Source organism: Oryzias latipes, chromosome 11, assembly GCF_053564925.1.
Source record: "Oryzias latipes strain Hd-rR chromosome 11, Olatipes_Hd-rR_3.1".
In the NCBI taxonomy this organism is placed as follows: Eukaryota; Metazoa; Chordata; class Actinopteri; order Beloniformes; family Adrianichthyidae; genus Oryzias; species Oryzias latipes.
The window spans coordinates 6,240,651-6,252,347 of record NC_136247.1 but is presented as its reverse complement, the minus strand read 5'-3'; the positions used below and the strand labels follow the sequence as shown (position 1 = coordinate 6,252,347).

At 33.5% G+C, this 11,697-nt stretch overlaps 2 protein-coding genes across 3 annotated transcripts; one reads left to right on the top strand and one right to left on the bottom strand.

Moving 5' to 3' along the window:
- Positions 1-1,085: 1,085 nt before the first annotated feature.
- ptdss1b (phosphatidylserine synthase 1b) lies at positions 1,086-7,536 on the bottom strand. Its single transcript, XM_011481270.4, has 13 exons — positions 7,308-7,536; positions 7,139-7,230; positions 6,801-6,845; positions 6,594-6,718; positions 5,914-6,072; positions 5,542-5,693; positions 4,308-4,449; positions 4,006-4,118; positions 3,394-3,459; positions 2,353-2,452; positions 2,034-2,093; positions 1,791-1,869; positions 1,086-1,717 (listed from the first exon to the last, which is right to left on the bottom strand). Exons 1-13 carry the CDS (start codon positions 7,454-7,456, stop codon positions 1,626-1,628), a joined length of 1,374 nt encoding a protein of 457 aa, XP_011479572.1. The 5' UTR covers positions 7,457-7,536; the 3' UTR covers positions 1,086-1,625.
- Positions 7,453-11,687, top strand: mterf3 (mitochondrial transcription termination factor 3). 2 transcript variants are annotated; one of them, XM_078954591.1, is made up of 8 exons: positions 7,453-7,592; positions 8,703-9,061; positions 9,145-9,297; positions 10,046-10,235; positions 10,332-10,479; positions 10,732-10,803; positions 10,941-11,102; positions 11,181-11,687. In XM_078954591.1, exons 1-8 carry the CDS (start codon positions 7,588-7,590, stop codon positions 11,373-11,375), a joined length of 1,284 nt encoding a protein of 427 aa, XP_078810717.1. In that variant the 5' UTR covers positions 7,453-7,587; the 3' UTR covers positions 11,376-11,687. The 2 variants fall into 2 exon arrangements, with proteins under 2 accessions (XP_078810717.1, XP_004074270.1); XM_004074222.5 differs by lacking the exon at positions 7,453-7,592 and adding an exon at positions 7,710-7,843.
- Positions 11,688-11,697: the final 10 nt, after the last annotated feature.

Genomic DNA, 11,697 nt, shown 5'->3' with positions numbered 1-11,697 from the left:
ACACCACGACTTAATCAAATGTTAACACCTTAAATCACATTATTGCTAAAATAAAATGGAAATAATAGAAATGCATCATATATTATTTGTTTTATCTTATTAAACAATTTTTTATTTTTTTTATTTTCCGCAATATTACACATTTAAAATTAGACATAATTATTTTGTGGAGGTTGACAAAAGAGAGATAAGTAATATTTTCCCCTCTTAATCTTTAAAACAACAATACAATAAAACTGTTTGAGGGTCACTGTTTATTTGCATAAACTATACATTTTTCTGTATGTATTTTTTTATTCATGGAAAATGATGAGTTATTACAAAATAACAAGGTAAATTTGGAAGATAATTTGAGTCAGTTTTACGAGAAGTAATTTTGCAACTATCATTATTTGTTGTTTTTTTAATATACTATGAACTTGACAAGGAACAAATACAGCATGTATAAGGAATGGGATCTGCATGTTGGAAGACAAGAACGAACTATGAAAATATGTTTGTTGATGTTTTTTTCCCACTAAATAACAGAAACGGTGTAAGCTAAGCATTTTATTAACATTTGACCATGCAGAGTTCAAAGAGTTGTCAATTTTGCTGTGGCGTCAGTATCAAACATCTTTAGAATAGTCTTTAAAAAGGCAATTTATTCATTTGAAAATTGTTTATACAAAAATCCACACTTATAAAGTGTTTAATTCTTGTTATTCTAATTTTATTTGAAAAATGTAAATAATCTGCACTTTCAGTTGGAATCTTTATGGCAAATGTTAAATGAAAAGAAAGTACGATAAATAAATAAAAATCCTTTACCATTATTTGAAATTATTTTCACTTAAGACTTAACTAAAAGCATCAAACAAATTACCAATTTCATAATTTTAGGTAATTTAATCTGGAGATCAGCATTGTGCTCTTGGTCCTCCCAAAGACACAGTAAACTTGTGTGCATGCAATTTGTCAGAGAGCAAAATTCCGTGTAAAAAAGTGATATTTTGTTTAAATTAAACCCTTATACCACATTAATAATACTAATACATTATATACTGGAATTTTTATTGTGAATTAAAAATAGAAACAAAAAAAGGGAAGATTAGAAAAAATCTTTTACTTACATTTATTATAAAATAAAATCATATATGACAAAAATTATAAATTAAATACATAGAAACAAATTATTATGTGGAATGCACTCTGCCAGCAGCTTTAGAGTGAAACTTTTTTACTCCTGGTTTACCACATAGTTCAATGAATCACAATGAAAAGTGTCATTTAATCAAATTGGTTTGAGTAAATTGAATATACTTGTATAGCTCTTTTCTACCTACAAGGACAAAGCACTTTACAGTCTCATTCACCCAGTCACACACACATAACACAGATGCCCGCCTTCCACCAGAGGCAAGGTGGGGTTCAGTGTCTTGCCCAAGAAAACTTCGACTCATGGGTGTGCAAGGTGGGAATCGAACTTGCAACCTTACAATCATGGGGTCGACCGCCCTACCGCTGCACCACGGCCGCCTGGAGTAATATCTATCACGATCAGGGATTTGCCATATCTGATTTGATTACATGTTGCTATTGTTAAATTTTTTTTTACATCATCAGAGAGAAAGTTAATCTTTTTGTTAGATTTTGTCTTCTCTCCCATTAGTTCTCTTTCTAGCTGAGGTCCTCTTGGATTTTGTTGATTGGAGTTTTCTCAAAGAATCCCTCTGATCTATGGAGCAAAACAATGAAAAGAGGTAAATAGTTTATTCATGTTTTGTAGATTTTCTTGTTTGAAAACTGACCTGCAAAGTTGAGTAAAGCAGAATTGCACGATTCAACAGGGCAGCTGTCATTGGAGTCCTCACGTTGCAATAATTGCCTCTGGAAAGACAAGGAACCTTGGTTACTCACCAACATTATTGATGAAAAACAAGAAACAATTCCCAGACCTCTAGTGGTTTTTGTTCTTTTTTTAAATTTGCTTTAAGGTAAATCTTTGGTTACACTAAAAAGTATCTTTAACTGCAACTAAAAGAAGGTCTCACCTTCATTTTTTGTTGTTCATACCATACCATGCCAGATAGACATAGAAGTGTGATGAGTGCCTGAAGAAAATGAACAAATAAATTATTGAATAAACGATAAAAAAATAGGTGAACAAAGAAGAAAAAATAGAATAACAATATTTCTGTGGTGAAGATACTTGGGTATAATTTCAGTGTTGTACTATCAACTTCTTTTTTTTAATGTAAAGATGTTTAGATAACATTACAGTTAATCAAGTGCCAAATCTAAATAAAATATGTATGTCTGGCAAGCTGAAAACAAATTCTTTCTGGATGACACACAGCTTTTGTTTCCTACCAGACACAACAGCCACAGGAGCACGTAGTAAATTTCGGTGTTGGAAAACAAGTCTTGGCCAAATTTAACACAAGCTAGAGCCTCCAGGAAAGCAATGGCTCTATAAAAGAACAGCAGAAACACAGTTACATAAATAATCCCCAATTTTCAAAAAAATATGTACAATAAGCTGCTGAATTTAAAAATGGCTCCCTCTTTTGGAAACAGTTTTATACTGCGAGGGAGCCTCTAAATGGACATATCCAAGCTCACAATCAAAATACACCATTACTTTCCCTCACATAAATACTATGTATGTGTTTTACGGTTATTATTGTAAAATTAGAGAGAAGACTCATAGGACTGCAGACACAGAGCATTCATCTTCTACTTAGCTTTTGTATACAAGAATCATCAGCAGCTTTATTAACAAAAAGTCGTAAATTTAATATAATAATAATAATAATAATAATAATAATAATAATAATAATAATAATAATAATAATAATAATAATAATAATAATAACAAAAAACTTAAAATCATAACTCCAAAATAAATTTCAAACATAACTTCTCTTTTTAAGACAAAAGAGCTATTTGGTCGGAGACTAAAAATTAATGATAAAAGTGTGCTTAATAAATGATCTAATCAGAAAATATTGCACAAATATTGTAATAAATCAAGAATTAAATACACCCCACATGTCAGGGTCACGTGTGAAGCTATTAAAGTGATCTTAGAGTACAACAGTGTTTAAAACGAGCTAGTCACCTCTACCCTACATTGCAATTTCTAATTAAATGAACCTGGAGTGTGCACTCATGGTCATTAGGGACTTCCAATATTATTAAGCTTTCTACATGATAAAAAAACAGTTGTATCAAAAACAGCTGAATAGCACCAATTTATTTTGTGGACAAAATAAAAAATAAGAAGAAATTTAGCTAACTCACAAGACGGACAAAAGGAAAACACGTTCAAGTAACTTTTCCCAACAAAGAATTAAATAAATGTCTCTAAACACGTAGGTGACACAAACAAAGAGAACAAATTGCACTTACCCAAACACCCAACACTGTGTTCCCACCTGCTTACACTGAGTGTCAGTCAAGTATGCATAATATTGTCTACAAAAAGATTTAAAGAAAACAGCAACTCAGTAAGTAGAAACAGGAAAATAAGCACATTTTTTAAACACTCACTTAGGTTTACGTCAACATATTCTTATTCAGGTACTAAAATATATGTAAAGCAGTGAATTAGTTAAAGTTTTTTTGTTTTTTTACTTTAAATCTTCATTCATTAAACAAATGCAATTTTTGACAAACGCAAGTAATTTTTATCAGTTGTGTGGACGATACAATAGATGGGACTTTAGTCAAAGCTAAAATACAATTTTATGTATTTTAATTTTACAATTTATTTTTAATAAATTTTACCTGGTAACAGACAACAATTCTCCTCTGAAAGAAAACTGGTGAGCATCTATAATAAAGGCTGTTAGAAAAGGTAGAGGGCTTTTAAAACACGTTACTGTCCAAACCTGTATTGAACGTTGTATTGGATTTTTTAAAGGATTAGAGTAATTTGAGTAAAATCCACTGATGTAAGGTAGGTGCTTTAGGTTAAAACATAAAACTCTTGGTGCACTCGGGTTTGACTTTTGAACGTACCGTACAGTGGGCGCAGTTATGATTCCCACAAGCAGGATACGACACCAGCTCAGAGGATGAGAAGCTTTAAAGATGAAGATGTGCTTCAAGAAAAATGTGTTCAACTCCGTCAACTGTGAAGATAAAATTTTAAAAGTTCGGTAAAGTTAATTTGTTCCCATAATCTAAAATATGAAACAAAATTTGTAAATACAACCAACTTTTCATCCTAAAAAACCTGCATTAGTAAAATAACAATTATTTTATTGATAATCAATACACTATTGACTGTTAGAGTTTAAAGTAGAAGTAAGCATTCATACCTGCCACAGGATCATAAAAAGATAGATGCCTGCCAGCCTTTGGAAGGACGATTTAGGGTCAAACCAGCGGACATAAGTCCAGCTGGCTGGAGTGAACTGAAGTACAGCCCGTTTTATCTTCCCTGTGGTTGAGTGGATCTCCCTACAAAGACAAGCAAGACTGTTTGAAAAAAATGTTTTTGATGACGGGGTGTCTTTAGGTTTTTTAGATTCATATTGAGAAAGAATATTAATATTCTGATGTGTTGTATTCATATGAGTACAAATGTTGGAAGAAAACAAAAGTGATCATTTTAGCCACAACATGTCTCTTTTACACAGAAATAGGGCCACCAAAGTGTACAATAATATTGTTAAGCATCAATGATCCAACACTATAATTCATCCCCTGTTTTCTATGGAGCCAACCTGTCTTTTTGTTGTAGACCAGGTGGAATCATTTTAACCTTTGGCCTCTTTTTGTTTTAGTTTTTATATATTTTAATTGAGCTTATATTATATGAGTATGAACTAACCAGATAACCTGAATAAATATAAAAAAAATTATAATCAAATAAATAAATGTACTAGGCATTATAACAAAACCAAGAACCTCTAAGTAAATGTAAAATTCTATGTGTTACATTTGCCACTTAGATGATATTTTATTTATGTAAAACAAAGCAACCTAAACATTACGAAAGAGTTATTTACCACTATAATTTTAGGACAGTGCAATTGTACGGTAGAGGATTACTTCTGAACAACAATAACGAGTGAACTCTAGTGTATTACAAGTTGAAAGTAACTTGTAAAACATCAGGCAAGACTTAAAAATGTAAAAAATATTTAAAAAAGAAAAGAAAAAAAAGAAAAATATTTCTGACTGATGTGAGAATAGAAATGTCAGGCAAGACGTTCTGGCAAAACGTAAAGCAGGGTTTGGGGAAATGTAATTACGGTATAATTCACTCCTGACACCGAACAAGTGGTGTTATAGATTTCTTTTAGAAGATGTTGAGAACATTCAGCTGCCATTTTTTGTTACAAGAGGCAAACACACTTGAAAAAAAAGGCTTGCATTTTTTTTGCTGTTCAATTTATAATCAAATTGAATTTAATTCAAGGTCAAGCAAAAATGTGAAAGACTATTTCAGGTTTCACAACTTTTTTAGCAACAACAGTCAAAATAATTTATATTATTAATGCTTATCAAGATATCAGGTGATTACTAAGAGAGAAAAAAAACACTGACTTGATGCTCGCCCAGGAGTAGGTCCTCATCTCCAGATAATGGCAAACAGTCATGCCCAGCCAGATGCCTCCTCCATTACAAAGCAGAATGTCCAGGATGACCTGATCCCACCAGCACTCGGCAAAATTTGGTAGAAGGTGCATGAAGATCAGCTGTAGAAAAAAGGTTGAATCCACATATTTTGTCCATTTAAGTCAAGTAACAATAAAAATCTACTTTAAAGAGAGTTTTAAAATGGTTACAAAAATAAAAAGTCAGTTTTTTTCCCCCTGATATAAAGGTATCTGGTGTTAGGTTAGATTTAGCAATCTAGTTACATCAGTTAATTCACCAGTACACTAGTGTAATCCACTAGAAAAAGATTTTCATTACCTCGGTTAGTTCCCATGTGATGCTGATGGTCCAACACAAACCATAACTGCGAATCAGCAGAGCCTTCATTGCCCATCCAGCAAAGTGGCCAAATGCAAAGATGTCCAAGTGGCTCAGGATGCGCTCCTTTGTTATAACTGTACAGTTTACAGCATATTCCTTTAGAAAAGAAAACACATAAAAACTCTTAGGAACTATTTGTGTAAAAAAAAAAGTTCAGATATTTAAACTTCCAAATTGAAAACTGTTTGACAAAATAATACAGCTGAAAAGTACATCTGTAGACATGACTGACAAATCTTTACTTAAAACTCTTTAAATGGTGTACTGCTGCTATGATGTAGTGCTGCAGTGTTTCACTTAAGGATCCATATTCCAAGTATTGGGATGTAAGTTAGGGTTCTCTAATTAAACTCTTTCCAGATAAAACAGTTTCTGAAAACAAAAGAAATTGTAAAAGTGGTTGCAACTATTTCCACTTTCCAACTTGTTTCTGTTACAGACCTTTTTTTAAATTAAAGTACACTCCAGCCACAGGCAGAGAATTCGGATGAAAGTAGGAAAGGTTTGTCTAAGAGTAGTATAAGGAGTCTTCTCTCAAATTCCATTGAACAGTGAGCTTGATAGTTGTCTAATTTTTCATGAAAAGGAAAAACATAAACTTTAAAAACTTTTCTTACCATAATGTCAGCTTCTCGTTTCTCATAACGCAAATTTGGGTCTAACCAATACATGAGGGTCTTCACTTGATCCCAGTTGAGGAAAAGGAGAAACACAAGGAACAGGAAGTAGAGCACGCTGAGACCTACCAAAGAACATTTCATTAGAGCAGCAATTATGAAAAGCAAATAGTGTAGATGATAGATTTGGGTATTTTCAAGACTTACCAAAAACCATTCGCCATATTGCAGGATGTGGCCTGGTGAAGGGCCCTAAGACAGAGACATCCACTTGGTGAACTTTGCATGTTGTATTTTTAAAAGCACAACTTTCATTCAAAGTAATTAATTATTGCACCATGTGTTGGTCACTAAATAAATATCTCGAAATATTTATAGGGTTAATGCATCCAAATCTTTAGGTCTAAACGAGTTTTTTATATTTAAAAACAATCGTGATATTTAAAGAACGGAAAAGAGTTTTCAAATAAATAATATAATGGCTCAAATAAAACTAAAATGTGGATCAAGTCATTCTTTGATAGAGAAATTTTAACAGAGCTTACCATTGGGAAATGCAAGGACACTGATGACCAAGAAAAAGAAAACAACTACTAATAGTCCCACGCGGAGGTTATTTTCATAGTTTTGATCATCCCTGTCAGGAAAGAAAGTTAGTCTGGAATATTTAAAAGTTTCAAAAAGTCACATTAACAAATGACTTCGTAGTATCACCTGGCGAATGCAAAGTACATAAGGCTAAACACAGTGATTGCCAAGAGAGTTATTGTGTGAGGCTTGTAGAAGAAATCAAGACCGATATCCTCCACTTGCTGCTCATTTATCATGCGGAAATGTAATCGATATTTATCATAGTTCTTCATCTTTTTTTGAGCTTAAAAACCAAGACTTAAAATTCAAGAAATGACAACAGAAGCGTTTCACACACTGGAACCTTAAGTGTGGACGGAACCATTTATCTAGTGCCGAAATCATAAAATCACTAGCGGACAAAATGAGGTGAGTGTTAAAATATTATTTGTAAATATTAAAATAATTATGTTCAATGTCGTAATAAAAAACACTATACTTTCAAGAAGTTGTTAGATAATTAATCACCAACTCAAATGATCGTTTTGGTACATTCCAATACGTCACGCCTTCGTGAAGTCCTTCCGCTATTGTGCACGTTGGACTGAATGTGTTCTTGAAGAATGTAACTGACCTGGCTGAAAGGAACTATTCGAAGTCGTCATCAGCTAGTTATTCAGGTTGTGTAAAACTGTTTGTCAATCGGGTTTATTAAAACAGTTTATCAAAAATGAAAATGACCGTGGTGCTGCTAGCTTGTTAACATTACAGCTACATCTCTGAATACCGATAGCCTCTGGTGGGCAAGGTAGCTAGCTCACTGTTTAACTTTACATGATCTAAACTAAGAGTAATCTAATGATTGCAGCATTATTAATTTAGACGTCTCTGTGGGATTATTTAACATTTGTCTCACCTTGTAAAAATTATTTGGCCTATCAGCAGGTAAAAACACCAAGAAAAAAACGTGCCATGATTGATATACTAAGTTTTATGAAAACAGGTCCAAACCCTTCTGTCTGACTACTATTGATTTATTTGCATAACACGAATCTAAATCGGTGTACCTACAATGCTCATTTTTTTCTATGATTTATTGAATCCTAGTGAATCGCATTCATTACTTGCTTAAATTGAATTTCCTTTGTTTTCTTTAGAGAGAAAATTCAGTTTATAACTTTAAGAAAGCTTTAGTGTCGATCAACTTTGTAAAATCTAAAATAATTGTAGCCACCCACACACAAAAAAAGTTGTTTTGTTAGCTCTTTGCTCAATGTTGAAATGAGATTCATATTATCGTTGCCATTTGCTTGTTTCCCAGAGTAAAATCTCACTGTAGGATGTTGACCAGTAGCAACTTCTTAATTGTTTTCAATTTCTGTCATTTTAAAATTAAGTATAAAAAAAATGATAAAAACATAGGTTTAGAATTTACGTTATAATCATCGTATAAGGGATGCTGACCGTGATATGATGGCTAAAAGATTGAAATATACTTGTTTTTATATATTCAGCTTCATGTTTCTCATTGTTTTACAGCATGGCCATGGCTTCTGCGTGTGGACAACTGTGCATGAGATGCAGAGGCTCTCTTTCTTCCAAGACTGCCGTTTGGCGATGTTACTCTCATGTTCGGCATTTAATTCCAAGAACAAGACAACTGTTAAAAAGCTTTGATGGATTATTCATCACAAAAAGACTTGCATCAACTCAGACAGGGCTGAGTTGGAAACAGCAAATGTGTTGCTATAGTGATTTGGCAGAAAAACATCTGACTGCTGATGCCAAAGACAACAAACATACAAAAGAGCTGACAAAAACCAGCATTACCCAAATCACCAACACGCTGATGCCATCTACAGATGTTCTGTCAATGACGGAACATCCAGCGTTCCTTGGTGAGTGTTGACACTGATTATTTAAACCCATATGAATTCAATTATAAATCCTGACTTGAATTTGTATTTTGTTTTTTTCATAGACTTGGATGATGCTGCTGAATCTTCAGCACTTGAAGAGATCTGTGATGAAGAAGCTATTAGCATTTCTGTCCCTTCCTCCTTGCCTCCAACCTCAACATCCCTAAGAGACTATGTTGAGAAATCAGAAACGCTTTCAAAGCTGGTAGAATTAGGTATGTACATTTCTGAAAAGCCTTTGAGCCGGTTTAGCTCGTGCTGGTTTGCGGCGCCTTCCGTCCGTGAAACCAGGTTTCGAATTCGGGCTGCTCCCTGTTCCCTTCTCTACTTCTGTGCCGGTCCCAAGCCCGGTTGCTTTGAGAGGGTTGCGTCAGGAAGGGCATCCGGCGTATAACATTGCCAAGTTTAGATAGATAGATAGATGACTTTATTAATCCCACAATGGGGAAATTTCATTTCTGTGGCAGCAACACGACATTCAGAAATAATCTATATAATATAACATCAATAAAGGGCATCACAAATTAAATTATTATTAGATAATTAAAAATATTACTAAAATTATTATGAAAAATTATTATCAAAAATGAGATTCTTATTAAATAAAGAAATAAATATTAAATAAATACAGCTGCAAAAGTGTAAAAAACATGCGGTTTGCAAAACATGTAAACTGTAAAAAAACATTACAAATTATTTCAAAATACAGAAATAACTAATGAAGTTCACACCAAAAACAAACAACTACCATACTACTACCATACTACTACAATTACCATACGACTTGTTCACTGTGGCAACCCCTGATGGGAAAAGCCGAAAGAGAAACAAGATTTCTGAAAAGCCTTTTACTGGTTTTTAATTTAATCTCTTTTTGAACAAGAGTCAGAGCTGGTAAAATAATCACCACAAAATAATCTTAATTGTTTTATAAGTTTTATGACTGATATCTGTTTTTTGCAGGTGTAAATCTGTGGAAGTTGGAGCAGAGGCCCAATGTTGGCTCCATGTTACTGAGACTTGACTTTAAGACAGATGTGGCTCCTCGGCTGATGTTCCTTAAAGAGATTGGGGTGAAAGACTCCTGCTTTGGCTATATCATCACTCACAACCCCTTTGTTCTCTGTGAGAATATAGAAAACCTACAGGACAGGTGAACATTTGGGACATTGTGATGTCTCTATTGTAAATGGTCAGCAGTCACACTGTTTTGGAACTGTCTTTTATTTATTTTTTGTTGTTTTTAAAGGGTGACCTATCTCAAATCAAGGAAGTTTAGTTCAGAGACTGTAGCATCCATGGTGTCCAGAGCTCCCTACCTGCTTAATTTCAATGTGAAGAGGCTGGACAACAGGCTGGGGTTTTATCAGCAGCAACTTCAACTTAGTGCCTCTAATGTATGCAACATATCGTTTTTACTTTTATGTTAGCTGAAATCCAAAATTCATTTTGAATATTTTACTGCATTAAGTTAAATCCTTTTTTTTCCATTACATCAGACTGAATTTGTTCATGTGCATCGTTTGTAAATTCTGTATAAAAGCATCTGCTAAATGACTTAAAGTAATGTAAATGTTTTAACCAATGGAAATTGTGAGTATATAAAAACCCTAATTGCAAGTAAAGGATCATTTTGCTGTCTTTTGCAGACACGAAACCTTGTAGCCCGTCTTCCCAAATTACTTTGTGTCAGCTTGGAGCCTGTTAAAGAAAATTTGAAGGTATGGGATAACATCTTAACTCATTCTTGTAGTAATTTTGTTGATGTCTGTTTAATTCATCAGTAATTACTTTATTACTGTTTTGAAATACTGTTCATGGTTAATCGGACAGTTCTCTTAAAAAATGTGTTCCACAGGTATGTGAAATAGAGCTAGGCTTCAAACAGAACGAGATCCAACACATAGTTGTTGCTGTCCCCAAAGTCCTGACAGCAAATAAAAGAAAACTAACTCAGATCTTTGACTTCCTTCACAACACCATGAAGGTCCCTCATTATCTAATCGCAAAGTTCCCACAGGTGGGTGGCTTTTGACTTTAAACATGTTAACATTTGTCAAATTCCCAACAATGATTTCTGTGATGTATGCACATACAGGTCCTCAATACGAAGTATCTGCGTGTCAGAGAGCGTCACCTGTTTCTTGAATACCTCCAAAAAGCCCAGTACGACCCCACGTTGCCCAACTACATCTCCCTGGACCGCATGGTGTCATTGCCGGATGAGGCTTTCTGCACTGAGTTGGCGCTGTCTACAGTCGAAGATTTTTATTTGTTTCAAAAAACACTTTAAATTTCACAAGGGTAGATGAAAAAAGATGCAGAGCTGGTACCATTTTATGTTTATACATTTATCAAAATTTTAAGTTTGAAATAAAGTGTATCTATGGCCTTTTTCTTTTTCAAAAAGGTCTCGCCTCCTCTATATAATTCGTAACTATTTGTGTCTATTTTATATTAATTACAAAGGGATAAAAAAGTTGTGAACATAAAAATCTGAGAAAATCTTTTTTTGTTATTTTGTAAATGAATGTTTTGAGCCACTTGTAGTTAAACATTCACTGACACATACAGTTTCTGTGGATTAAATATGCAGACACAAAAATTCTTTGCTA

Coding starts and splice junctions, on each gene's coding strand:
- ptdss1b (XM_011481270.4), bottom strand. CDS start 7,456: ATGAAGAACTATGATAAATATCGATTACATTTCCGCATGATAAATGAG. Junction 5,694..5,913: donor TCACATGGGAACTAACCGAG/GTAATGAAAATC, acceptor TTTTTTCTACAG/CTGATCTTCATGCACCTTCT. Junction 1,870..2,033: donor ATGAACAACAAAAAATGAAG/GTGAGACCTTCT, acceptor TTGTCTTTCCAG/AGGCAATTATTGCAACGTGA.
- mterf3 (XM_078954591.1), top strand. Junction 9,298..10,045: donor TTCAAAGCTGGTAGAATTAG/GTATGTACATTT, acceptor TGTTTTTTGCAG/GTGTAAATCTGTGGAAGTTG. Junction 10,804..10,940: donor CTGTTAAAGAAAATTTGAAG/GTATGGGATAAC, acceptor TGTGTTCCACAG/GTATGTGAAATAGAGCTAGG.